The 24,049-nt window shown below is 48.6% G+C and overlaps 9 protein-coding genes across 9 annotated transcripts; 4 read left to right on the plus strand and 5 right to left on the minus strand.

Moving 5' to 3' along the window:
- Positions 1–336: 336 nt before the first annotated feature.
- BX661DRAFT_180540 (uncharacterized protein) lies at positions 337–1,344 on the plus strand (the record flags this gene model as incomplete). Its single annotated transcript, XM_051535497.1, has 1 exon — positions 337–1,344. A coding segment is annotated over exon 1 (773 nt), but the record flags the coding sequence as incomplete, so codon positions are not given.
- A 479-nt stretch (positions 1,345–1,823) lies between these two features.
- On the minus strand, positions 1,824–4,481 carry BX661DRAFT_180543 (Metallo-dependent phosphatase-like protein). Its single transcript, XM_051535498.1, is given in 3 exon segments — positions 1,824–2,274; positions 2,286–2,885; positions 2,936–4,481. The coding sequence occupies 3 exon segments, from the start codon at positions 4,205–4,207 to the stop codon at positions 1,876–1,878; spliced, it is 2,271 nt and encodes a 756-aa protein (XP_051392883.1). The 5' UTR covers positions 4,208–4,481; the 3' UTR covers positions 1,824–1,875.
- Positions 4,482–8,051: 3,570 nt separating this feature from the next.
- BX661DRAFT_223814 (Phosphoribosylformimino-5-aminoimidazole carboxamide ribotide isomerase) lies at positions 8,052–8,890 on the plus strand (the record flags this gene model as incomplete). Its single annotated transcript, XM_051538891.1, has 2 exons — positions 8,052–8,285; positions 8,357–8,890. Exons 1-2 carry the CDS (start codon positions 8,112–8,114, stop codon positions 8,888–8,890), a joined length of 708 nt encoding a protein of 235 aa, XP_051392884.1. The 5' UTR covers positions 8,052–8,111.
- A 50-nt stretch (positions 8,891–8,940) lies between these two features.
- BX661DRAFT_92473 (uncharacterized protein) lies at positions 8,941–9,294 on the minus strand. Its single transcript, XM_051539595.1, has one exon. The coding sequence runs from the start codon at positions 9,199–9,201 to the stop codon at positions 8,992–8,994; it is 210 nt and encodes a 69-aa protein (XP_051392885.1). The 5' UTR covers positions 9,202–9,294; the 3' UTR covers positions 8,941–8,991.
- Positions 9,295–9,403: 109 nt separating this feature from the next.
- BX661DRAFT_197581 (Dolichyl-phosphate-mannose-protein mannosyltransferase-domain-containing protein) lies at positions 9,404–12,093 on the plus strand (the record flags this gene model as incomplete). The annotated part of the gene is made up of 2 exons (XM_051538144.1): positions 9,404–11,277; positions 11,319–12,093. 2 exons carry the CDS (start codon positions 9,404–9,406, stop codon positions 12,091–12,093), a joined length of 2,649 nt encoding a protein of 882 aa, XP_051392886.1.
- A 742-nt stretch (positions 12,094–12,835) lies between these two features.
- On the plus strand, positions 12,836–14,243 carry BX661DRAFT_197582 (uncharacterized protein; the record flags this gene model as incomplete). Its single annotated transcript, XM_051538145.1, has 2 exons — positions 12,836–14,025; positions 14,231–14,243. 2 exons carry the CDS (start codon positions 12,836–12,838, stop codon positions 14,241–14,243), a joined length of 1,203 nt encoding a protein of 400 aa, XP_051392887.1.
- A 23-nt stretch (positions 14,244–14,266) lies between these two features.
- On the minus strand, positions 14,267–15,260 carry BX661DRAFT_197583 (uncharacterized protein; the record flags this gene model as incomplete). Its single annotated transcript, XM_051538146.1, has 3 exons — positions 14,267–14,445; positions 14,472–14,683; positions 14,737–15,260. 3 exons carry the CDS (start codon positions 15,258–15,260, stop codon positions 14,267–14,269), a joined length of 915 nt encoding a protein of 304 aa, XP_051392888.1.
- A 1,222-nt stretch (positions 15,261–16,482) lies between these two features.
- Positions 16,483–17,889, minus strand: BX661DRAFT_220124 (Fungalysin metallopeptidase-domain-containing protein; the record flags this gene model as incomplete). Its single annotated transcript, XM_051538824.1, has 2 exons — positions 16,483–16,836; positions 16,921–17,889. Coding segments are annotated over 2 exons (1,323 nt in total), but the record flags the coding sequence as incomplete, so codon positions are not given.
- Positions 17,890–19,689: 1,800 nt separating this feature from the next.
- BX661DRAFT_170230 (uncharacterized protein) lies at positions 19,690–20,945 on the minus strand (the record flags this gene model as incomplete). The annotated part of the gene is made up of 2 exons (XM_051533595.1): positions 19,690–20,757; positions 20,850–20,945. The coding sequence occupies 2 exons, from the start codon at positions 20,943–20,945 to the stop codon at positions 19,690–19,692; spliced, it is 1,164 nt and encodes a 387-aa protein (XP_051392890.1).
- Positions 20,946–24,049: the final 3,104 nt, after the last annotated feature.

Genomic DNA, 24,049 nt, shown 5'->3' on the forward strand with positions numbered 1-24,049 from the left:
CAGATAGAAAAATTAAACTGCAATTGGGTGTCTTGCCAAAATACACAATTACTTTGTCGTGTTCGCTGTGTCGCTAAAACTAAAAAGACTGGTTAATAAATATTAATGGTGTATAAACATGTAGGGGTTGTATATATTTATTGCTTTTTTATTTTTTCCTTTCATTTACATTTCACATCCGTATTTTGTACAGTCTCCAAAATAACATGATTTGCCTCTAATTTATCACCACTTACCTTTTGGACAAATCAGAAGAGGCCTCGTCATGAAGTTTTCCGACCTTTGTAACCAATATTTATTCATTGTTTTTTACGCAGTCACCTGCCTCATATTTTTTACTCATCTTCCATTTCACCTTGCGTTTTTTTGTAATACTTTTTTTTTCTCTCCGCTTGCTTTATTATTATTATTATTATTATTATTATCAAAAAACTAAATACAAATGGACGCACACGATTTCTTTGACTGTTTCACGCGCACCTCCACTCTCAGCCGCGCAACACAACGAGAGCTACTCCTTGTCTACACGACGCTCATCACGACGCTTCTCAGCGGTATCTCCGGTATCTATTCTGCATACCGCCTAAATATTTACGAAGCCTTCCCACTGCTTATTCCAATTACCTTACTCCTCCTTACCTTTGCCATGTGCCTGGTGCCGGCGACCAAGCAGAATGTCGGCAAGCGACAGACCATGCTTCTTTGCTTGGGTTGGGTCACCGGTGTATTCATAATGCCATTCATCAGTAGAATGGAGTACCGCACCGGGAGCATGGATGTTGTCGTGGGTGCGGCAGGCCTAAGTGTTTTGATGTTTGTGGCGTTTGCATTGGCCACAGTGTGTTTTGAGCGCAGCCAAGTGGTGTATACTATGGGAGCGGTGTGGACGGCGCTGGGGTCGCTTGCGTGGGTCGGATTTGCTGGGTGGATGTGGGGGTCGTATGGGTATTTCTTGGACTTACATTTGTTGGTCGGCTTAGCCACCGCGTGTGCTTATGTGGTCAAGCATACGAATGACTTGGTGGATTTGGCGCAGGGAGGACAGTGGCTGGATCCTGTGAGCCATGCTCTTGGGTTCTTCAATGACTTTGTCAGGATTTTTATGCACTTGGCTGTGATTCTTGCACGGAATAAGGAGAAAGGGACCCACAGGACAGGAAAAATAAGAAGAAAAGGCAGGCTCGGGCCCAGGCTCAAAAATGGGCTCAGCAGTGTTACTGATGCGCACAGGCAGGGTGATAAAGGGGTGCAAGTACTGGATTTTTTTCTTTTTTTTCCTTCCACATTTTTCACATTCCTTTCCCTTTTTTTCCTTTTTTTTATTTTTATTCTTCCCTTTCATAATAAATTCGGAATTTATCATTCATATTATCCTCTTTTTCATTTAATTTTTTCTTCTTGTTTTCAAATGGCAGATTACAGCAAAGCGTACACCTGCACTTCGCGCAATTCCTGCGTTCCCTGCGACACCTCGGAGCTCAACCTGGCATACTGCGCGAGCGGCAAAGGGTACAAACAGGAGGTAGCTTGCGAGTGGAACGGGGGAGTACCCAAGGAATACCAGGACACACACTCGTTGCCTGAGTACATTGCGTGTACAAGTTTGGTGGATGTAGACCGAACCAGGTTCTTCCACTACTTGATGATGTTTGTTGCCTTGGGTGTACTGGCATTTGCAATGTATGGGTGGCGGAGAAAGAGGGTTTTGGCGCAGTACTCTAATTTGTAAATTTCGAGTTTTTCTTTTTCTTTTCTTGTTTGATTATTGCAAAAACACATACATTTTTTAAAAAAGAGAAGAGAAATGAGAAAAAAAGAAAGTTGGAAAAAAAGAGAGAGAAAGAAAAAAGTAAAGAAAAAAATCCAAAAAGGGATTTAATAAGGTGACGGCGGAGACGGTGGTGGTGACGTGATTGAGGACCGGCCTTGGACCATATGCTGCTTGAGTTTACTTCCTCTAGGCGGGGTGCCGTGAAGGATGCTCTCCGAGTCAAACTCCTTGATCCCACCCATCGTGCGGCCAATCCCATCGAGCGCGCTGTTCTGGCTGCTGTCCTCTTCATCATCGTCGTCGTCCTCGTCATCGTCGTCGTCCGTCATCGTGCTGACTAGCTCTAATTTGTTGACGATCCGCGGATGCACTGCCTTTGCCGGCTTGCTGTTGGTGACGGCATCCGACGAGACGGCGGCCTCAGATGACTGTCTCCGCCGCTCGATGCCGCCCATAGGGGGTTTAGCGGCATTCGCAGCCATGGCGTGGTGGATTTGGTGCGGCTGGGGTGCACCATCCGTCCCAGCACCTCCTTGTCTTCTTCTTCCTCTTCTTCATCGTCGCCGCCGTGGCCGATCGCAGCCGATGGCTTGGTGGGCGCCTGGTTGTTAACACCCGAAGCAGCGGCGGCGGCAGCAGCAGCCGAGGCAGAGGCAGCAGCAGTAGCAGCCTCCTCGGAAGCTATCTCGATCTGCTCCTGCAGTTCCTGCTGCTTAATCATCATCTGCTGCTGCTCGAGCTCCTTCTTGGCCTGCGCAGCAATGGCCTCGTTCATAATGGCCTCGACCTGCTGGCGCCTCGACCAAAAGTTCGCCTCCACCCTGGCCATGCATGTCTGCAGGTTCTCGGTCAGTGGCTTGAGAATCTCAAACGAGCACAGCAGCTCCTCATTGACATTCATGACAGCGCCCGAATTATCAAACTCGCCGCAGTAGTTTGGCGCCGAAAACACGGTTACCAGCTGGCGGCCGTGGAAGAACTCGTACCCGTCCTCGACGACCATGTGGGCGCGGCAGATGAGATCAAAGTCCATGCGGCGCAGGAAATCCGTGATGATGGCTTTGCCGAAGCAATACGAGACGCCGCGCTCGTTCTCCTCCCAGTCGGACGCGCTCTCAGACGGGTCGGACCACAGCAGTCGTTGAGAATGCCGTGGTCCGGCACATCGCACGGGCGGCTGAGCTGCTGCACCTGGTCCATGCTGATCAGATCCGGCGACAGCCCCCCGTGCACGCAGAAGATCTTTCCGGCGACCACAGCGGCCACCGGCAGCGAGTTGAAGGTGTTCATGAAGGCCTTCCAGATTTTGACATTGCACCGGCGCTTGCACTCATCGTAGAAGCCGTAGACGCGCGTGACGTTGGCGCACTCGTGGTTGCCGCGCAGCAAAAAGAAGTTGTCGGGGAACTTGATCTTGAAGCACATCAGCAGCAGGATGGTCTCGAGCGACTGCTTGCCGCGATCGACGTAGTCGCCGAGAAACAGGTAGTTGCAGTGAGGCGGGTATCCGCATTTGTCGAACATGCGCAGCAGGTCGGTGTACTGGCCGTGGATGTCGCCGGTGATCTTGACTGGCGCCGCCAGCTGCAGCAGCGTTGGCTGCGCGAGAAACACCTCGCGTGCGGCGTGGCAGACGGCGACGATCTCCGAATTGCGCAGGCAGACGTTCTTGGTGACCTTGCCGCTAAAGCCAGCGTCAAGCAGCCGGAAGATCATGTCGTCGACGCTGAACTGCTTTGGCTTCTCTGCGTGCTTGATGATGGCGAACTCGGCGCCGTTCGCCGTCGACACATACTCGGTCAGCGCCACGCTCTGGTCCTCGCGCAGAGGCGGCAGCCGCTCGCCCGCGTTGGCTGCGCCGCCCGTCAAGATAGACACGCCAGGGAGGTCACAGTACGACCGCGGCGTGCCGCCGGTGGTCGACGAGCGCGCAGACTCGTCGGTTTCAAGTGCTGACGACCGCTTCTTGCGACCCCGCATGCGCCCGCCGAGCGACATGCGCGAGTCGCGCGTGTTGGTGACCTGCAGCGGAAAGTAGTCGTTGCGGCTGGTGGCCACCGAGCTGGGTGTGTAGGGCGTGGATGGCTGACTGGAGCCATTGGTACCTGGAAGAGCGTTGAGTGTACCGAGGAGCCCGTTGAGCGGCGTGTTGCTGGTAATATTGCTGTTTGTGCTGCTGGTGGCCGACTGTTGTTTGGCCATGGTTAGTGGTGACGTGGGCATGCGGCCCTCGAGACTTGGACGCTGCACCCTATCCTTGCTTAGCCGCGGCTGCTGCTGATTTTGTTGTTGTAATGACTGCTGCTGTGGTTGTTGTTGCTGTTGCTGCTGTTGAGAGTCTATGGAGGCTATTTCCGACTCTGCATTGTCGGGGAAGTCGGTGGATAGTCTAATTGACCTGCGCGTCTTGTTGGGCTTTGAGGGTGTGTTTCCCATCGTGAGTAAATGTGCAAGGGGAAAGGAGGAAAAAGGGGGGGGGAGAAGCGAAAAGTGAAAAAAGAGAGGAAATGGAAATACTAAATAAAGATTATGAAAGGAAAAGAAAGAATTAAAAATAAAAACCTATTTTTTTGACAATGACAACAACAGCAGTAAAAAGGGAAAAGGAAAACTAATAATAATGAATAAAATAAAAAGAAACAGACACAAAAAAAGAGAGAGATTGCGTGTATGCGTGTGAGAAAGTGTAAATGTGAGTAAATGTGTGGAATTAAATGTATGAGTTTGAGTGCTAGAAAAAAAATAAAAAATAGTGAAAAAACAAGCATACGTTTACAAGTTTGGGAAGAAAAAAAGAAAAGAAAAAATATTGGGATGAGGGCATATAGACGATTGTTTTGGAGGTTTTTTTTCTTTCATTTTTTTTTCGTCTTTCATAAGACACTTTATTTTTTATTTTTCCCATTTTTATTTTACTTCCTGTGAATAAATTTTTTTTAAATGTAAATTGTTTGTTTGGGTGGGGTTTTCCATTTTTTTATTCCCCTCTCTCAATGCCTTTATACACAGATGTTAGATAATAGGATAGAAAAGTAACACGAGGATGATGGAATAATTGGTGCTCTTTTTTCTCAATTTCTAAAAAGAAAAAATTACAAGGTTGCTTGTAGATGGTGGGCTGTCAAGCAAACAGTGAATGTATTTTTCACTATTGTGTCGATCCACCTTATGAAATTATTATTTTTTTTAGCTCGGAGACGAACTAATGAAAAGAGATTGGATCGAGCAAAGTATTTATTCTTCAACATTTACTAAAATATGAAATATTGAACTTGCTTATATATACCTCGATATTTTTTTACATATGAAGATATGAAAGAGCACGAGATCATATAAGGCAGTGCAGAAAAGTAGTATATTTTGTATTATTTCGAACGCGTAAGAACATGTCCCAACATATGATTTTTTTTGTTGTCGGGTTTTTTTTTTGCAGACCACCCCCAATATAAATATCAGAAGAAAATAAACAGGATTAAAAAATAAAAACATCTGTGTTACAAGTCATTATCACCTACCTGCTTTGCTCGCTGATTGCTCAGATAGCTAATCGAGAATAAGTGAGGGGTTAACACCACTGGAATATGGAAATATATATATGGGAAATAAAGAATTGGCTATCTCAATCCTGCGCTGCTTGGGCTCTTGCTCGTCTTTTGCCACTGATTGCGTGAACCGAGCAGCAATCCTCGGTCCCTCGTTGAAGCAGTTGGAGATGATGCGCATGTTTAGGCCTGCTGCAATGACTCTGTTCCAAAAGCTCCATCTGATTCCAGGCGCTGTTTCTTTAAGCGAGGAAGCTGCATCATCTAAAAGAAAGCAGCATTAATAGACATTGATTTGCGTGCATAATCAGGCAGAGAGGAGGGTACAGAAGGAGGAACGAAGAAACGAAGAAAGTGATCCCCCACCTGGTTAATAAATATAATAGAAAGATAAAATCAAATAACACTCATATGTATGAAAAAATAAATAATCCCATGTATTTTATTTTTTTAATTTTTTTGATTATATTTTAATCAACGCCGCCACGACGAAGCGGGAGCGGAAGCAGCAGCATCATCACCACCTTCACGCTTGAAGAAGCTGCCGCCAGTATTGTTGTTGCGGCGATCGGTCGTTGTGCGTGGTGGTCTGGCGGCGTCGCCAGAGCCAGCACTGCTTCTGGGCTCTCTAGTCCGTGGCGAATCATTGGCGGCTCTGTTGGTGCGACGCACTGGGGCCGAGGGTTTCTCAACCTGGCTCCACCCCTCCTCCTCCTCAGCCTTGGGCTCGCAGCCTTAACAGCCTCGGGGGTCTTCTCCTCAGCAACAGCATCAGCAGCAGCAGGGGCAGCAGCAGCAGCAGAAGCGGCAGCCTCGGGCTTGGTCGGCTCCGGCGACCGTGCAACTCGCCACGACGACTCCGCCACAGGCTCGCGTGGCTCACGCGGCTTCCGCTGAACACGCGGCTCGCGGCTCTCCGACCGCTCACGTGCCGGCTGGTAATCACGCGGCATCGTCGGCTTATCCTTCCTCCAATCACCAGCCTCCTCACCCTGCACAGCAGCAGCATCGGCACCATCATCGGCAGCAGCAGGCAGTAGCTCCGGCGGGGAATCTCTCCTGACCCTGCCAGTCCGGGTCGCGCTGGGCGAGCGATCATTGCCAAAGACCGTGCGGATATCTGCGGGCTCCGGGCGGTTCACACGCCAGTCGCCGGCATCGGCCGCCGACGGCTCGCGGCTCGCGCGGCTCCGTCCTCTGAATTCGCGGCGCTCGCGTACCTGCGGCGGCGGCGCAGCGGCGTACGCGGTGGCGGAGGGCTCCGGACGGTTCACGCGCCAGTCGCCAGCATCGGCCGCCGAGGCCTCAGCCGGTTCGCGCGGCTCACGCGGCTCTCTGAATTCGCGGCGCTCGCGTACCTGCAGCGGCGGCGCAGCAGCGTACGTGGTGGCGGAGGGCTCCGGGCGGTTCGAGCGCCAGTCACCCGAGTCGGCAGCAGACGACGCCGCAGCAAAGTCTCTCTGCGGCCGGCCAAAGCCCGAGCTGCTGCGGGAGGCAAACGGGCTGGTGGCAGTGTCCTCGCCGGCAGGCCTTCTCCAGGGGCCGGTGGGGGCGGACTCACGTGCATTGTCCTGGCGCTGCTCCGACACGTTGATGCGCACCGGGCGGCCGCCCAGGTCACGGCCATCCATGCCGACGGCGACCTTGAGCGACTCGAGGTCGGCGAACTGCACGTAGCCGTAGCCCTTGGGCTTGTCGTTCTCGCGGTCGCGGATCAGCCGCACGGAGTCGACCGGAAGGCCGGCAAAGAAGTCGCGCAGGGTTGCCTCGTCGGCGTTGAACGACAGGTTGCCGACAAACGATGTGTACGGAGGCGAGGTGGGGAAGTCGACGGCAGCGCGGCCCGACTGGATGCCGCTGCTGCCGCCGTAGTCGCGGCGCGCATAGCTCGAGGAGTCTGCTGCTGACGTGCCGGCCGACGCCATGGGCGCCGAGGGCAGGTAGATCTCGTCGTCCGCCCAGGACGTCGTCGAGGGGCCCTCGCCGAGGAAGTCAACGAGGCTCATTTTCTGGCCCTTGTTTCCGCCCTTCTTTTTGGCTACACAAAACGAATAAACATATTTATTTAGCAAGAATAGATAAACGTGCCTTCCAATTCATGCAAAAAAACAAGGGCCACGGGTACAGCCCCCTAATTCACCGAAGATAAGTCGTACGCACCAACCATGGTATAAAGTCCTGCTGCTGTTGTTTGTCTTTTTCTTTTGTGTGGTGTGCTTTGCTCGCTATGCTGCCGGCAAAGTGTATGCTCGAAAAATAATAAAAAAGAAAGGTATTCGTAAGAAATGATTTCTTTTGTCTTAAAATAATAGAGCAGCCCAAAAATATAAAGATTTGAATTAATATTAACACAAAAATGAAAAGTAACAAGAAAACCAAACCTTGAAGCCACCGCTACTTATTCAACCATAAAGTCACGTCTTTTCGGTGTTTTTTTACGCATAGCGAAAATACTTGAGCCTTTTTTTCCTTTGGCTCTCCTTTGCTCTAAGGCAACAGAAGAGCAAAAGGAGAGCGAAAAGAGAAGAAAAAAAAGCTCTGCTGATTTTGCCTGCTCCTCGTGATCGATCATCGTCTTCTACTCTTCCAGCAATTGGGGGAGCGAAGCGTAATGCTGCGCTCATGTGATTTGGGCAATACCCTTTGTTTTCCTCCCCATACGTGTGACCACAGCCTATCTGCATCAAGCACTAAAGCAGCGCTGTTCGCTTTTTTGCGCTGCGCTTTCTAAAGGACAACGGCAGCCGCCCCCCCCCACATCCCCTTTTTTACATTCTAGTTAGCAGCAAGAAAAACCAATGCACTCGCTGTTTCGTCCTTGCATCGACCTGCACAACGGCCAGGTCAAGCAGATTGTCGGCGGGACGCTGCACGACACCAACGCATCCACGCTGCAGACAAACTTTGTCTCAGACCAGCCGGCCTCCTACTACGCACAGCTCTACCGGCAGCACGGCCTGCAAGGCGGCCACGTCATCATGCTGGGGCCAGGAAACATCCCGGCAGCGTCCGAGGCACTGGCCGCATGGCCGGCGCGCTGCAGGTGGGCGGCGGCATAACGCTCGAGAACGCGCGCGAGTGGATCGACCGCGGCGCGTCCAAAGTGATTGTCACCAGCTGGCTGTTCCCCGACGGGCGGTTCAGCGAGGAGCGGCTCCGCCAGCTCGCAAGCGAAGTCGGTAGGGAGCGGCTCGTGGTGGATCTGAGCTGCCGCCGGGTGGGCGACGGCTGGGTGGTGGCGATGGATCGGTGGCAGACGCTGACGGACATGCGTGTGGATGCTGCAGCGTTGCTGAGCCTGGCAGCGTTCTGCTCGGAGTTTCTGGTGCATGCGGCCGACGTCGAGGGGCTGTGCGGCGGCATTGACGTGGAGCTTGTGAGGTGTCTAGGGGAGTGGTCGCCCGTGCCGGTGACGTATGCGGGCGGCGCCGCGAGCATTGGCGACTTGGGCCTGGTCAGCCGCGTCTCGCAAGCCCGCGTGGATCTGACGATTGGCAGCGCACTGGACATCTTCGGCGGCGATAAGATTAGATTTGATCAGTGCGTGGCGTGGAACAAGACCGGGCGTCTTGACTGATGAGCCGGGCGGTGGCTAAAGCAACTGCAGGTGGCTCGACTCGCTCTGGGAGGGGAGAATGCCGCCCGCAGGGAGAGGGGCCAGCCAGTGCCTGCTTGTTACTATGCTTTTTCTTTTCTTTTTCTACTCGCTTGGCTTGTGATAAAAAATCCTTGATAATATGTATGTGCTGTTTTTGCTACTTGCATTTTCAGGCGGGCCGCCAGATGTGATGGATGCTGACGGTCCGCGCCATTCGGGCTCCCCGTCCCCCCATTCCAGCTGAGAGAGAAATGCATTGCATTTTCTTCGCCAAGTCGTGATTTTTCCATTTGGCTGGCATTAATTGAACATTGTGATTTTTCTCCGCTCGGCCCGTCAACCTCATCTCTCTTCTCTTTCTTCGAATTCGCTTCAATATTCCCTCTTCTTTTTCTTCTTCTTCTTGTCGCCCTATAACGTGTATTCCCCTCTCAAGCTCTTTTCTTTTTCCTTTTCTTTTCCGTCTGTCCTCTTTAAATGACGACGACAGAAATGGACGCTTCCGCTGCCCGCCGCCGACCCGAGGGCCACGGCACGAAGAACGCAGACAGCAGCACCAATTACAACAGCAAAGACGACGTTCAAATAGTTACTCACAACACTGCAGCATCGATCAGCGCAGCACCATGGTCATTCACACCGACTGATTTCCTGACCCTTCTCGGCATCACTCTCATGGCCATTCTCGTGCGGTGCTACAAGCTGTCTTCTCCGGGGGAAGTGGTCTTTGACGAAGTGCATTTCGGCAAGTTCGCAGGCAAATACCTCAACGGCACGTACTTTTACGATCTGCATCCGCCGCTGGCCAAAATGATGTTTGCAGCGGCAGGGAAACTGGCTGGGTACGACGGTGTGTTTGATTTCAAGTCGATTGGGCTGAACTACGCTGCCGCGGGCGTGCCCTACGTGGGCATGCGGCTTATGCCTGCGCTTTTGGGTGCGTTAACTGTGCCTGCCACCTATGTTACAGCGAGGGCGTGCGGGTATGCGGTGGATACGGGGGTGTTGGCTGCGCTCCTGGTGTGCTTTGAGAACGGGCTGGTGACGCAGTCGCGGCTGATTCTTTTGGACTCGCCGCTTGTTTTCTTTACGGTATTGACGCTGACTGCGTGGGCAGTGTTCTGGACCAAGCAGCGGGAGCCGTTCTCATGCACTTGGTGGTTCTGGCTCACGGCCACGGGCGCCATGATGGGCTGCGCCGCCAGCTGCAAGTGGGTCGGCCTGTTCCTTTTCCCGATCATCGGGCTTTCGACGGTTTCGGATCTCTGGGCCAAGATCGCCGACCGCTCCTTGTCGCCTGCCCGCTGGGCATGCCATTTCTTGGCGCGCGCCGTGGGTCTGCTCTTGTGCCCCTGGCCGTTACGTATTCTGGTTCCAGATTCACTTTGCGCTCCTGAACAAGACCGGCTCGGCCGCGGAATGATGACGCCTGAGTTCCAGACCACCTTGGCCGGCGGGCTCAACGTCTCGACCGATCGCGATGTGTTTTACGGCTCGGAGATCCGCCTGAGGACGACGAATGCGCGCAGCGGGTATTTGCACTCCCACGCGCACCTGTGGCAGCACAGCAAGGGCAGTGGCCAGCAGCAGGTGACGATCTACGGCCACGCTGATGCCAATAACCTGTGGGTGGTCGAGCCGTCGTTCAACCGGACCGTTGACGAGTCCAAAGGGCCTGTACCGGTGCGCGGCGGAGAGACGATCAGGCTGAAGCACAAGATCACCGGGAAGTACCTGCATTCGCACGATAAGCGGCCGGCGATGACCAGCTCAGACACAAAGTTCGAGCTCAGCGGATATGGGTTCAAGGACTTTGCCGGCGACTCGAACGACGACTTTACACTGGAGATTCTGGCCGGAGACAGCCGCCACCCGGGGTCCGAGGAGCAGCTCCAGGCCATCTACTCGCGCTTCAGGCTGATTCACCGCAACCTGCAGTGCGCCGTGTACAACTCGCGGAAGAAGCTGCCCAAATGGGCCTTTGAGCAGATCGAGGTCAACTGCATGCGCAACTGCATGCCGCGCATGTCCACATGGCACGTTGAGTTTGCCCAGCTTCCGGAGCTGGTTCTGGTGCTGGTGCTGCTGGCTGCTGCTGGTGCTGCTGCTACCGCAGACCAGGAGGACGTGCCCAAGGCCGCATATGTGCCGCTGGGGCTGTGGGGCAAAGTGCTCGAGTACAACCGGCTGATGGCCGACAGCAACGCGGGTCTGACTGGCGACCATCCGTTTGCCGCCCGCCCGCAGCATTGGGCGTGGCTGCGTCGCGGCACAGCGTACTGGGGCGGCCGCGGCTCGTTCATCTATCAGCTGGGCAACCCCCTCATCTGGTGGGGATCCCTGGCTCCGTTATTCTCTTCATGGCCGTGCGCGCCTCGCTCTTTGTCCTTGATAAGCGGCGGATCAGCCCTGGGTTGGGCGGCCAGCGCGCAAAGTACTTTGCATCCGCAGGGTTCTTCACCGTCGCGTGGATCTGCCATTACGCGCCGTTCTTCTTTATGGGCAGAGAGCTGTTCATTCACCATATGTTCCCGGCTCTGTGGATGAGCATCCTTGTTCTAGCTTTTACCTTGGACCTGTTCACTGCGCGCGTGCCGGCAGTGGTGAGGATGTCGGTGTATGTTGCTGTGGCGGCGGCAGTGCTGTATGCATTCCAGACGTTCAGCTATATTACGTATGCGAGGACCTGGACCAAGGACGCGTGCGTTAAGGCCAAGTGGCTCAGCACCTGGGACTTTGACTGCGAGCATGCCATTGGTGGTGTCAGATCCACTGAACCGCCACTGGCGCCAGTGGCGCCTGTCGACCGGGAGGTCAAGGCAGTTCCCGTCGACGCAATGAATGCTGACGATGATGTTGCTGCTGAGGCAGAGGCGGATGTTGATGTTGGTGATATTGATGCTATTGTTGAGCTTGTCGAGGAGGCTGCTGTTGATGTTGACGACGGTGTGGTGGCGCCTGAAATCGGAGAGCCATATGCTGTTGTTGTTGAGCCTGTCGAGCAGGAAACTGTCGAGTCGGTCTATGTTGAGCCCATGTATGAGAACCCGACTGTCATCAAACCCCCTGTGGCTTCGGTCGCTAAGGGTCCCGAGTCGGTGGTCGCTAATCTCGGCCAGCAGAATTCCAACCAGATGTCTACTGGATCTGAGAATCCTGGGGAGGGGCACGCGGAGCTGTAGGATTGCTACTGCTGTTTGTTTTTCCTATTACATTTATTGACTTTCTGAAATGTTATGAAGTTAAAGTTGATAAATGCATTTGCCATTGGCATTGTCATTGTCACTGCATTGGCATTGTCATTGTCATTATTATTGTTATTGTTATTGTTATTATTTTTTAAAAGTCGGACTATCGCTGATGCAAATATCTTGTTAAGGCGACCTCATGTATGTTATTTGATAATGCGTGTTTTGCAAAATGTCCTTTTCCATTGTTTTTTTGTGAAAGCTGATTGTTTATTTTTTATTTTTATTTGTCAACTTTCATGTAATTGATAATTTCAAGTTTGTTTGTTTTTGGCCGGAAAAAAAAAGTATAAAAAATATTTTTATTTATTTTACCTACAAAGAAAACTTTTTTCAAATTGATGCATGGATTTCAACTCAGATCCGCGTTTGATATATAAAAAAGTGGGGAGAAAATAAAACTCAATGTCGCAACCATCGTATTGGGGAGGGGAGGGGAGGGGGAGGGAGGGGAGGGGGGGAGGGGGGGAGCTCAGTCAATATAATTGAATTAGTAATCACAACTGTTGGACCCAAACCACTGAAAAAATATATATATATAATATACAAGAGGTGGGCAAAAAAAATTATAATACCATACCATACCATATTCTTTTTTTTCTTCAGTACTCATCAGTTTATTTATTTCTTCTCTTAGTTTTTCTTCCCCCCCCTTATACAACCACTAAATACAACAATGTCCACCCGCAACATCAACGTTGTCGTCGTCGGCGTCTCCGTTGCTGGGCTTAAAGTCGCCAAGGCCATCGCCGCGCTTTCCAAGCAAGGATTCCCTAACCTCAGCGTCACAGCAATCGACAAAAACGAATACTTCTACCACGCCATCGCCGCACCCCGCGCCACCGTCGACCTAGAATTCGGCAAGAAGCTGTTCTTCCCCCTCGCCGATATCCTCCAGGAATTCGAGCTTAACCCAGCAGAGCCCAAGCACAAGTTCATCCAAACTACCCTGACCTCCATCAACAATGCCCAAAAGACTATTCAGCTGAGTAATGGACAGACTGTGGCCTTTGATTATTTGGTTTTAGCCACTGGTGCGAAAAACAAGAGCCCGGCGCATTATGAAGGAGCGACTGTGACGGAGGCACATAGGAATATGGAGGAGACCTTTGGGAGCATTAAGAAGGCCAAGGATATTCTTATTATTGGTGGCGGCGCTGTCGGTATTGAGATTGCGGGAGAAATCGCCGCTGCATATAAGGACAAGAAAATCACCTTGGTGCACTCTGCCGAGCGCCTGCTGCCATTGAACTTTAAGCATGGAATTAGTAACGGTGCCGTGGATAAGCTGCAGAGGTTGGGCGTTGAGGTTGTGCTTAATGAGAAGATCAAGATCCCCGAGGACGTGCCCTTTAACTGCAGGGTGCGGCCTCTGACTTTGACCGGTACGTCCGGAAGGGAGTACGCTTCGGATCTGCAGATTCTGGCTACCGGAACTACCGTGCATACGGAGTACATGGAGTCACTGGAGGGCGAATTGGGCGAGCATTTGCGCAATGATTGGGGCGGAATTAAAGTGCGCAAGACCCTGCAGGCGAACTCGAAAAGCCTGCCTAATATATTTGTCCCCGGTGACTGTAATGCTTTGCCGGCTGGTTACAAGTTTGCCTACTTGGTTGGCGCCATGAGCACTGTGGTGGCTACTAACATTATTGCCATGATTAATGCTGGATTCGATGAGGATTCGACCAAGAAACCGACTTTGGTCGAGTACACTGGTGGCCCGATGAATATTATGTTTGTGCCTATTGGCCCCAACTTGGGCGTGGCTCAGATCATGGGTATTGCCTTTGGAAAGTCTTTCATGGGCAACGTTTTGGCTGGTTTCAAGTCCAAGGACTACTTTTACGCAAGATTGCTGCAGAGGTTACTGACGCAGTTAAATAATTATTATCATTTTATTTTTCAGTTATGTTATTCAAATATTTAAATATTATACCTTCTAAATCCAAATATAAATTACAACTCTAGCAATAAGATACAATATAAGGGGTTTTAACTTTGAACAGATTTTCTCGGAATATTGAATGGATCATTCAAATATTCCTCAACTGCGGCGAATTGACCGCAGTGGCTGGCAATGACGGTGGGATATCGAATGGATCACCTAGATCCACGCCCAAACGTTCGCCGCAACTCTCGCCTCAACCACTTGCTGCTGATGCTGCTGCTGCTGCTGGATTCGTCTAGGAAACACCGCCGACGGTGGTCTCACGCTTATCCTATTAGGTGCAAACATGCCTCCATGTTTTTTAATCGACACCATCCGCGAAACCCCACCACCCACTGCCCCACTGTTGTTCCTCGCATACCAGGCATCATTATCGTCCGATCATTCGCAAAGAACATATCATCCTGGGATTCAAATGATCTCTGCAGCTCACAAAGAGTATCAGACAAATCGTATTCATTCTGCAACCCATCTTCGCGCAACTTTACCGCCCATTTATCTAAATACCGCCGGCGATTGAAGAGACAGTTACCCAGCGGAACTCCCATTATTGCCCACCACACGAGTTCGTCCCTATATGGTCCATTGCTGTCGATAGGATGCGGAATTTTTGGCTAAACACGTACGTGGGCTTTGACAGGTGCAGGGCGGTGGAAAACGTGAGAATGACAAAAACCACAAAACAAGAGAATGCCATTTCGCGGCTTTCGTTGAATGAGCTTTTGATATTACGGATTTTCCAATTCACCAGAGCGACAAACATCCAGGTTACCCAGATGTACCCGTAAAGCGCAGCACGGAACGGCGTCGGACAGTAGCAAATATCCAATGATTGAATGTACTCTACAGTGACAGAAGGGCTGAGGACCTGTGCGATAATTCCGTAGACCAGTGTGCACACGCAGTATATAAAGAACGGCATATAGAGTCCCCAGCCACGGTATGGTCGGTTTTGTCTGAATACGCGGTAGAGTCCGTAGGATCTCAGAGCTATCAAGGAACTTACCGTGCATACGCCCAGGAGCACTCTGACCCAGATACCAATGCCTTTGCAGTTTGTCAAAATGGCGTTGCTGGCTAAATGTACGTGGCCGTTGATTTGTATATCTCCGATAAACCAGAATACGCAGGAAAGTTGGGCAAAGGCCATGAGAATAGGGGACTTAGATTTTATTGGCGGGTAGTGTCGGTTGTAGAGCATAAATATAACTGAGAGGAGGTTTAGACTGTAGATTACAGAGAGGGTGTGATTAGAATCAGGTCTTTGTGGCGATTGCGTCTAGGTGGTACCGAGGAGTGCAGCATTGCCAATGCGGTTCTGCTCAGTTTCTGTAAGTAAAATAACATAATGTGAGTTTATTTGCGTATTAATAAAAGTGTAAGATATTATAAGAAATGTGCAGACAAATTTTAAATATAAGATAGAGGAAGATTTGTTTAGTAACCATCTCTTGTTCAAAAAGCATAAGGTCTTGTTCAAAATTTTTATTTCCTATGAGCAAAAACAGGGGGCAGTGTTTTTATTGGGGAGGAAGAGAGGCAGCAAGACATCAACGCATTACCTCACATGTTCAACGCAATGATGAACAAAGGTGCGATTATCCGGCAACTAAAAAACAGGTAATAAAAATGCAGGTATATAATCCTTTTTTCAACGTCTCTACAAGCAGAGTAGAAAAAATCAATAAAAATATGTGCGTGTGGGAAATCCCAAATACAAAAAAAGTAAGAGATAGGGATAGAGATAGAGATAGAATACTGCGTATTCATAAATAATTGTTCAAGTATAGTGTGTGTGCCCAATAAAAAAACAATGAATCTACTCAGATACATAGCAAAATTTTTTCTTGTGTATACACATTAGTATTGTATTTTTTGTCGATATATGTATGGAGATGGACATGAAATAATGTATTTACATGAGAAAGCAATCCATGGACTGTATTAGGCCTAGCTCAATTAGTTATGTTTATTGTTTTTTGGAATAAAATGTCTCTGCGTTCAGCTAACCAAAAACGGTGAAAGGAAATCTGTATTTGCGCGCCATGCGTACATTTATTTTTATATAATTGTTGAACTATGCACCCAATGGATCCAATGCACCCAGTGCATGCACTGGAGTGCACGGCGTTTTTGACATGTAATTGTCTTTTTTTGTTTTTGTTTACTGGTGGACTAATGCGCAATGGTGTAAATATTTTTTGTTGAAGCGTTTGCTGATGGAATTCTGAATCCACAATAATGCGTGGTATATGCTGGTTCATTCTTTATTTAATCCAGCACAGAACAGACCAACCCCCCCCCCCCCCCCCAAAAAAAAAATCATTATATGACGTTTTCATTACATTTAATTGCAACTTCACTATAAGCCATTATATTGTCTTGCAATCATCCGGTGGTGAAAAGTCCTCAATGTGTCGCTGGCCGTCAAAGGCAGCGTTCGGACCCATTCCGCGCTTAGCAAATCCACGCCACAATGCGCACCTGTTTTTTCCCGCCGAGAAATTTTGCTCCGCCTGCAGCAGAGCATCGCGCGCCTGGAGGAAGCTTGGGTTGCACGGCTGCAGCTTCATTGCATCCAGAATTATCTGCAGCCCAGCGCAATTGCCCTTTGTCAGGTCGTGCGAGAAAATATCCGGTGAAATGCCCATAATGTCCATCAGGTTCCACAGGATATCGTAGAGAGTCACGGCCCAGATTTCGCCAATGCCGTGTACGCCCTTGAACTGCGGTTCGTCGAGCATCCTGTATGTCAACGGGTTGATGGTATGTTAGTTGCGTATGGGTACTTGCGGATGCCCTTGCCGTACGAGTACTCGCCCATGGCCAACCCAAGGCGCGTGTGTGGGCGGGCGTGATGCGCAGGATGTTTGCCACAGTGTCGCTCCAGCCCTCGCCCATGCCGCCGGGCTCGCCCCGTTGAGGCAGTCAACATTGGCAGCGCCGCCCGTTAGGCGGTTGGACACACCGTGGGTGAACTCGTGCGCGACAATGTCCTGGTCCAGGCTGGAGTCGCGGTTTGGCGTGTTGGTGTTCCAGATAAACATGCACATGACGCCTTTTTGGCCGTCTGGTGGAGTGAAGAAAAGAGCGTTGTTGATGGATCGGCCGTCCTGTGCGTATGCAATAATGGAGTCATTGGCAGCGCCAAGCCCAGAGTAGTTGATGTCCTGGAAGTTGCCCGCCGCCTCGTCAAAGCCGTAGATGAAGGTCAGATCGTGCATGATGTTGATTGTGTAAAACAGCTGCGTGATGACAAAGTCCATGTATGCGGTGGGCTGTTGCGAGAGATCCAGCGGGAAATCGAAGACTGCGGCCCGCGGGCTATCCAATACTCTAGCCAGCGGGCGGTAGTTTTGGATGTACTCGTTGTGGCCCGATGGGTTGGACTGCGCCCACACGTTGTTTCCCACTGTAGTGTTTGCCGTGACCCAGCCATGCGGGCTGCCACGCGGGTCAGCGGGATTAAGCACAATCTGCGGCTGCCCATCAAGGGGCGACAGCATGGACCTAGGAAACACGCGGTAGCTCTCATCCAAGCCATTGCCCCAGTCATTGAGTGACTCGATTCTATTTTCTTTGACACCAACATGAGCGCTCCACCAATGGCTGGGCTGGCGTAGAGTGATGTGCCAGACAGGAACCACCTTTCCATCGCCCCTGTGGATCAGCGCCTTTGTAGCCGTGCATGAATCGCCAATGGAGTATCCAAAGCCGGACGCTGCAGCCTCGATTTGGCGTAGGGTCAGCGAATCAATTTGCGATCTGGTGTGGGTAACTAGCAGATCCAGCGCGGCCTTCAGCGACGCTGTGTCGCTGGCTCGCGTGCTCAGCGAGCTGTTATCCGCCCAGATATTATTCTGCGGCAGTGCCTCGGCAGGCGCAAACGAATGGCTGAGGAGATCACCTGGCCCTGGGCATTGATGTTGATGTTGGCGACGCCATTGGCGACCGATATGGTGCCGTGTTGCTGGCAGGCGTACACATGAGTAACCCCCGATGTCTTGTCCGTGTATGCGTTGGTGATGCGGATGTTAAATTCAGGGATGTGGTGGTTGTGGGTCAGATAATCGATGGCAATTTTTGTTTTTTCCTTGAGGCTCAGCTGCACAGTGACCACATCTCTGTCTGGCAGCGTGCTGTAGATGTTAAACTTGGGTTCGGTTCGAAAGACCGGTCTGAATTTGGCGACTGGACTGTCCTCATGCGACACCACAGACACAAGCAGGACAGAAAGGCAAAGTAAAAAGGCGAAAGCCATTGTTGAAACAATTAGTTTGCAAAAAATTTAAAAAAGGTAAACTGGCAGAAAATAAAATAATAAAAATAAGCGCAAATGCCATTTATAGGCCTTTTTAAAGCCACACTTGAACAGGCTGCATTTATAGAATAAACGCTATGAGAATCAATCATTGCTGCTTTAAAGAGAGGAAAAAGAGAGCGCAGGTGGGTTTATATGCAATTAAAATATTTGGCTTTTGAATAAAGACCGAAGCACGTATTAATCGAGCCCATCTGGTAACTGCAAGGATGGAGAGGCAATGGTTAGTTGCGTTCGGTTGCATTTTATTTTGCGGGGATGAGCAAAGAAAATATATGTGCACGCAATTGGGACATTCTCCGCAAAAAAACTTTTTATACGCATTAGCTGGCCGGCATATGCATTAGTCAACGCATTGTAAAATATAACCTCCATATCAGATTTTTGCTCGCACAATTTTAGTCTATTCATGCTGTGGATACGATATTTAATAAGTGCGACTTTGTATTATTTGCCGTGGTCAATTGGGATTTATGTTGTCTTTGTCATAAAATCGAGAAAACTTCGCATGCATATCCAGCTGTCTGGTATTTGGCCATTGGTGTTGGTCAGAATTAAGCAAATGCTTCAAGTAGCCAATTGTAATTAATTGAAATATATTTAATATGCTAATGTTTCTCTCCATATTCTTTGCCCTAAACAGAGCCCATGATGACCAAGATGCCACAGTAGACATTTGGTCTTATTCATTTACTTTAGTTAGAATGTATTATTGTTTTTTTGTTTTATTCATAATACCATGTGTTATTAGTGTAATAATTGTTTTTTTGACTTTGTTGCCACAAGTTAAACTACTTAGATTTTATTTTGTATCCACAGCCATGCATAATTTTAAATGAAAGACAATGTATAAAATTATTTAAATAACGCCAAACCTGCTAAATGAAACTCAGTAATCCTGTGATACATCAAAAAAATCGATGTCGCCCAAATGGGATACTCGGTACCATACTTTTCCTTTAAGAATATAAATCTTGGATCAAAGTTGGGCTGTATAAACAAAAAGATCAAGGAAGGCACGCGCAAAATGAGTTGCACGACTCCGTCTTCCATTGATCCACAAATATAATCACCTCCATTATACGTAAGTTTGATACTTTTCACCGAAGTGGATAGTGGCGCTGCAGTGGATAAACTGGCGAGATCGAAGGGCGTAGACTGATCAAGAGCATCGGATTATATGTGTACTCGGAGTATACTAAATCACAAGCCCCAGGTTAGTTAGTGAGGCTAGGCGAGGAAGAAGCGCTGAAATGTCTCAAATTAATATAACTGAAATGGTTAAGAAAGTAAGATTGGTCCAATTGATCCTGTTTGGGTCAAGCTCATAACAATCAAAAACAAGATCCAACGCTGCTTGGCCATCAATGCGCAGGAGGTTGAAAAATATGTTGGTCGTCTCGTAAAAGGTATCAATGTCCGTCGCATCACAACATTCTATGCCAATCTTGAAGTTGCCAAATCCACTGAATTTGTGCCAGAAAAACGATTTGATCGCTTGAATTGATCCCGAAACGTGAATATTGGGAATGTACGCGGGAAACAGAGCAGTGCTGATTTCCTTAATATCAGAGGTCCAATTATCAAGGCGCAGGTACTCAAGAGCAGGAAAGCTCATCTGGAAACTATGGCCGAGCTCAGAACCCCCATTGTCCGTTTCTGTATGCTGAGAATTAACAAGAAAGCCAATACTCAGCTTTTTCAGTTGAGCAAAGCTGGTGCTGCCAGAGGTTTGGCCGTTGGCAAAACTGGTCCATGAATAATCAGCAAGCCAACTGCGTAACTTCAGAGTTTTGAGCGCATCGGCGTTTACCCTTGGGAGGCTTCCCACGGTCCAGGGGCTCATTATAAGAGAAAGATGGGCGAGTGTGTCTGAAAACGCAGGCACAGAAATCGGATAGAAAAGATTATGGTTGAGGCTTGTCACAGTTACTGCAAACTTATCGACAAGGTGTCTGACTAATGCACTAATAGCGACATTGGAATTGAGGCTTTCAGTATGAAGCTCAAGGACATTTGGAAACCTGTCGACCAGATCCGCAGCAAGCTTCAAAATGTCGTCGCTCGCATTTTTATTAAAAACAATGGGTACATAGCCGCGAATGGCCACTGAATGTTTGCAAAACCTGAAGTGCAGGGCTTTAACGCCTGTCCACGCAACGCCGGTATGCTGTAGGTCGCGAACCAAAGCTCCCAGCAATTTCAAAGGGCTTTCGCGAGTATTGACTTCAAAAAATACAGACTTGACATGGCTCTGACCACCAAACATTACAATCCCAGGGATGTCTGATCCTACGATTGGATCCCAACTCAACTTGTTGCGTTTCTGATTGGAACAAAAATGTAGCGAATTTCTGCGCTCGAGCAGATAACCGGCACCGCCAGCCTTCTCCACTGCTGGCACACGCCTGCCAGTACTGCAAATTCACGTGGCAGGTGCTTTGTGGCAGGCTTGGCGACTACACAGTTCAGGATCATCAATACGATGTCGTTGGGCAAGTGGAAGTTGTCCATTTTAGTAAGAAAAACAGTCGGCAACAAAAGGATAAAATATAAGATAAAAAGTGGTGGAGATTGAGCAGTTTCACTAAATGGCTTAAAGGTATTTAAAAAGTTGGAATATAGAAAAATAAGAAGAAGAGAAGAAAAGAGAGATGAAGATATTTTATATAATGATAGGCAAATGGATGGTGGCAAGCGTTGCTGCGGAAAAAATAAGTGAGCACAAATGTTTTGCAACATAAATTCTTTTTTTAAATGATCGATCCAAAAGTGATTTTGTTACTCTTTATTTGCTTCCCCAAAACATAATTTTAATAACAATCAAGTACCTAGTCCTTACATAAATCATTTAAAATCCGAAAAGCGTCGCCACTATATATACCTTATAAATGCCATTGTTTTTATTCACTTAAATGCCATAATAAGAGAGCATTCACAAATTAAAAGCAAATAGATTGCTTAAATAAAATGATTTTCAGATGAGGATAAACATCTGTGATAGAAATAGAATCTAATAAAATCTAATAAAATCTATTCTATTAATAATCCACTATAAGGGAGTCAAAGATGCTCACCTTATCAATCGAAAACCTAAAGTAGTAAAATACAATCGCGAGCATCACGTGACATCGTTGCAATTGATGTCACATCTGCCCTGAGTTGCACACGCAGTATATATGGTGTGTTTCTCTCTGTCGAGACTGCCAGTGCTGTTGGGCATGGTGACAGACCCATGGTCATGGATGGTTTATAAGTGCTGTCCTTCTTCCTGGCGTATTCTTTGATGGCAGCATAGTACTTACCTTGAATGGAGAGCTGCATGGGACTGAGCACAGTGAGGCCATCCACTGCAACCCCCAGGTCTATTTGCTAACCTAGGCTCATGAATTTTTTAGATATAGCAAGGATCCACTTGATTCTGTAGGCAACCATTCCTGTGGCTTGACTACTTGATTCATCAAAGGTGATTCCATAGTTGTACTCAGAGGAGAGTGTCTCATTTTTGACGTTGGTCTTGAGCATGCCTGAAATCTGGAGATAACTGAGGTAGGTCTCTAAACCAGATGGGTACTCAGTCTAGAGCTTGATACAAATAATAATTTTCTTTGCTGCAACAAAGTGGTTATTATGCTTCTCAATAGTTGCTGGGTACATTTTCTCGATAATGTCCTTGCTGCCAGAATCAGACTCTGGCTCACCAGCCTCTTTAATGGCCATACACATATCCTTTCCAGTGCATCCAGCAGCAGGTTTACATAGAGAGCTTGTATGGTACTACCACTTTTGGATTGCAAGACTTCAAGGTGCTCAAGGATTGTGACGAGTTCAGAATGGAGTTGATGGACATTATTGGAAAACATAAGTGCTGATAACTTGGTTTTATAGGAGACTTTTTATTGGTTGATGGCGATCAACTGATTAAACAGTCTTGGCTGTTTAGCCACACAAACAATAAGACACAGTGACCAAAGCAATATGCTTTCTACTCTTTATCTTTCATAGTGCGTAGCACTTATTATTAAATACACTTTATATCACTATAGTTTATCTATACGCTCATAGAACATTCCTATATTACAACACTTTTGTGTAAAAAAAAAGGTAAATTCAATTACAGATTTGGGCTATTTAAAAAAATGTAGACCTCTAATTGATAGTACTTTTTAGCTTTTTGGATAAAAAAATATTATTTGGGCTTAATGTCAGGCATACCCACTAGCATGAGGGTGGCCGATTGATAGTTGGGGGCTATATTTGTGATTTAATCACGACATAACTTTTTTTTGGCAAACACATTTCAAGAAAGCTCACCAAAATCACCTTCAATGTTTATATTCTCCGTAATTGAGGAACCAATACAAGGAAACGCCAGCTTTCTTGTCTTTTAAACAATTAAACTCAAATTCCTGATCTTTGGCGAGAATCTATTAGCTTCAATTACAAAATAAAAAAGCTGTTGCATTTGAATGCCCTCAGCTAGTGCGCGTATCTATTGAATAGAATACTACAACATTTTTTCAGACTTGCATTATCACCCCGTTGATGCTTTTACAAATAATACGGTTATATAGGTCAGCCTGTCAATTAGGTATTTGACAAACTAGGGATATGCTTTGCAGATTTTCGTTGCAGTCAATCTTTTCAAGTATTTAATTGTTTGTAATACATTCAACACCATATTCATTTATCGCACTCTAGATTATTTAGTATTACCACAGCAAATTATTCTCTGGAATATGTTGATTTGTGCCCTTTTCAATACTATTCTGGTTAGCCCTGGATACAAAATCTTGTCCCGTTCAATATTTGTCTGCTGGTAATATAATTCTGGTCCATATCATCCTAGTACTAATTTTTCACTTCTTCCAAATTCTGGAAAAATTATAGTTTTGGATTTCGTCTCAGCTGGAAACATGCTTCTAGGCAAAAGTTAATTCGAAATTATCAGCCCAATAGATATCAATCTATTCCAAAAGACACCTTGTCTGGTAGTGATTGCGATCGAGTTCGAATTTATTAGTAAAGGTCAACGTGGCCCGCGGTAATCGTACGACTGATGCGGTGGGCGTCTGCTCCTGGACGGCGACCTCGACCTCGACCTCGACCTTGACCCCCTGCGTCTCTCCCTAAACCTGCTCTGCGGCTGCTGCTGCTGTTGCGGCGATCGGTTATACCGATAGTCATCATCTCTATGGCCCCACGACCACGATGTTCCCGCCGCGACATGCCCTCATCCGGCCTCTGCTGTTGCAGCTGTTGCCGTGGTGAAGCCCCCCGGTCCCAATACGACGACGCGCGGTACCGCGACCGACTAGGTGAGCGCTGAAGTGGCCGATAATGGTCGCGCGCAGACACAGGGTGACGCGAATGGGCGCTGTCGGGGCCAATGGGGGTGTGGGTGGTGGGCGGACGGGCTGCGCCGGGGTCAGCTTGTACTCGCCCTCTTCTTCCTCGCCATTGCCGCCGGCGTCAATCTCGCCCTCTTCGTCGGAGGACGACTGCTTGGGCGGGGAAGGTACAGGTGCAGGTACAGAGGCAGGGAGAGGGAGAGATACAGGTACAGGTGCAGGACAGGGACAGGAACAGGTACATGTACGGGTGCTGGGTGTGGTGGT

The sequence above is a fragment of the Kickxella alabastrina genome (assembly GCF_025024165.1).
Source record: "Kickxella alabastrina strain RSA 675 chromosome Unknown BX661scaffold_7, whole genome shotgun sequence".
NCBI classification, from domain to species: Eukaryota; Fungi; Kickxellomycota; class Kickxellomycetes; order Kickxellales; family Kickxellaceae; genus Kickxella; species Kickxella alabastrina.

Excerpts from the sequence above, each read along its gene's own strand:
- BX661DRAFT_180543 (XM_051535498.1), bottom strand. The coding sequence starts at position 4,207 with ATGGGAAACACACCCTCAAAGCCCAACAAGACGCGCAGGTCAATTAGA. Across the intron at positions 2,886-2,935 it reads AGCTCAGCCGCCCGTGCGAT|AGCGCGTCCGACTGGGAGGA; the intron begins GTGCCGGACCAC and ends GACCCGTCTGAG.
- BX661DRAFT_92473 (XM_051539595.1), bottom strand. The coding sequence starts at position 9,201 with ATGGAAAAATCACGACTTGGCGAAGAAAATGCAATGCATTTCTCTCTC.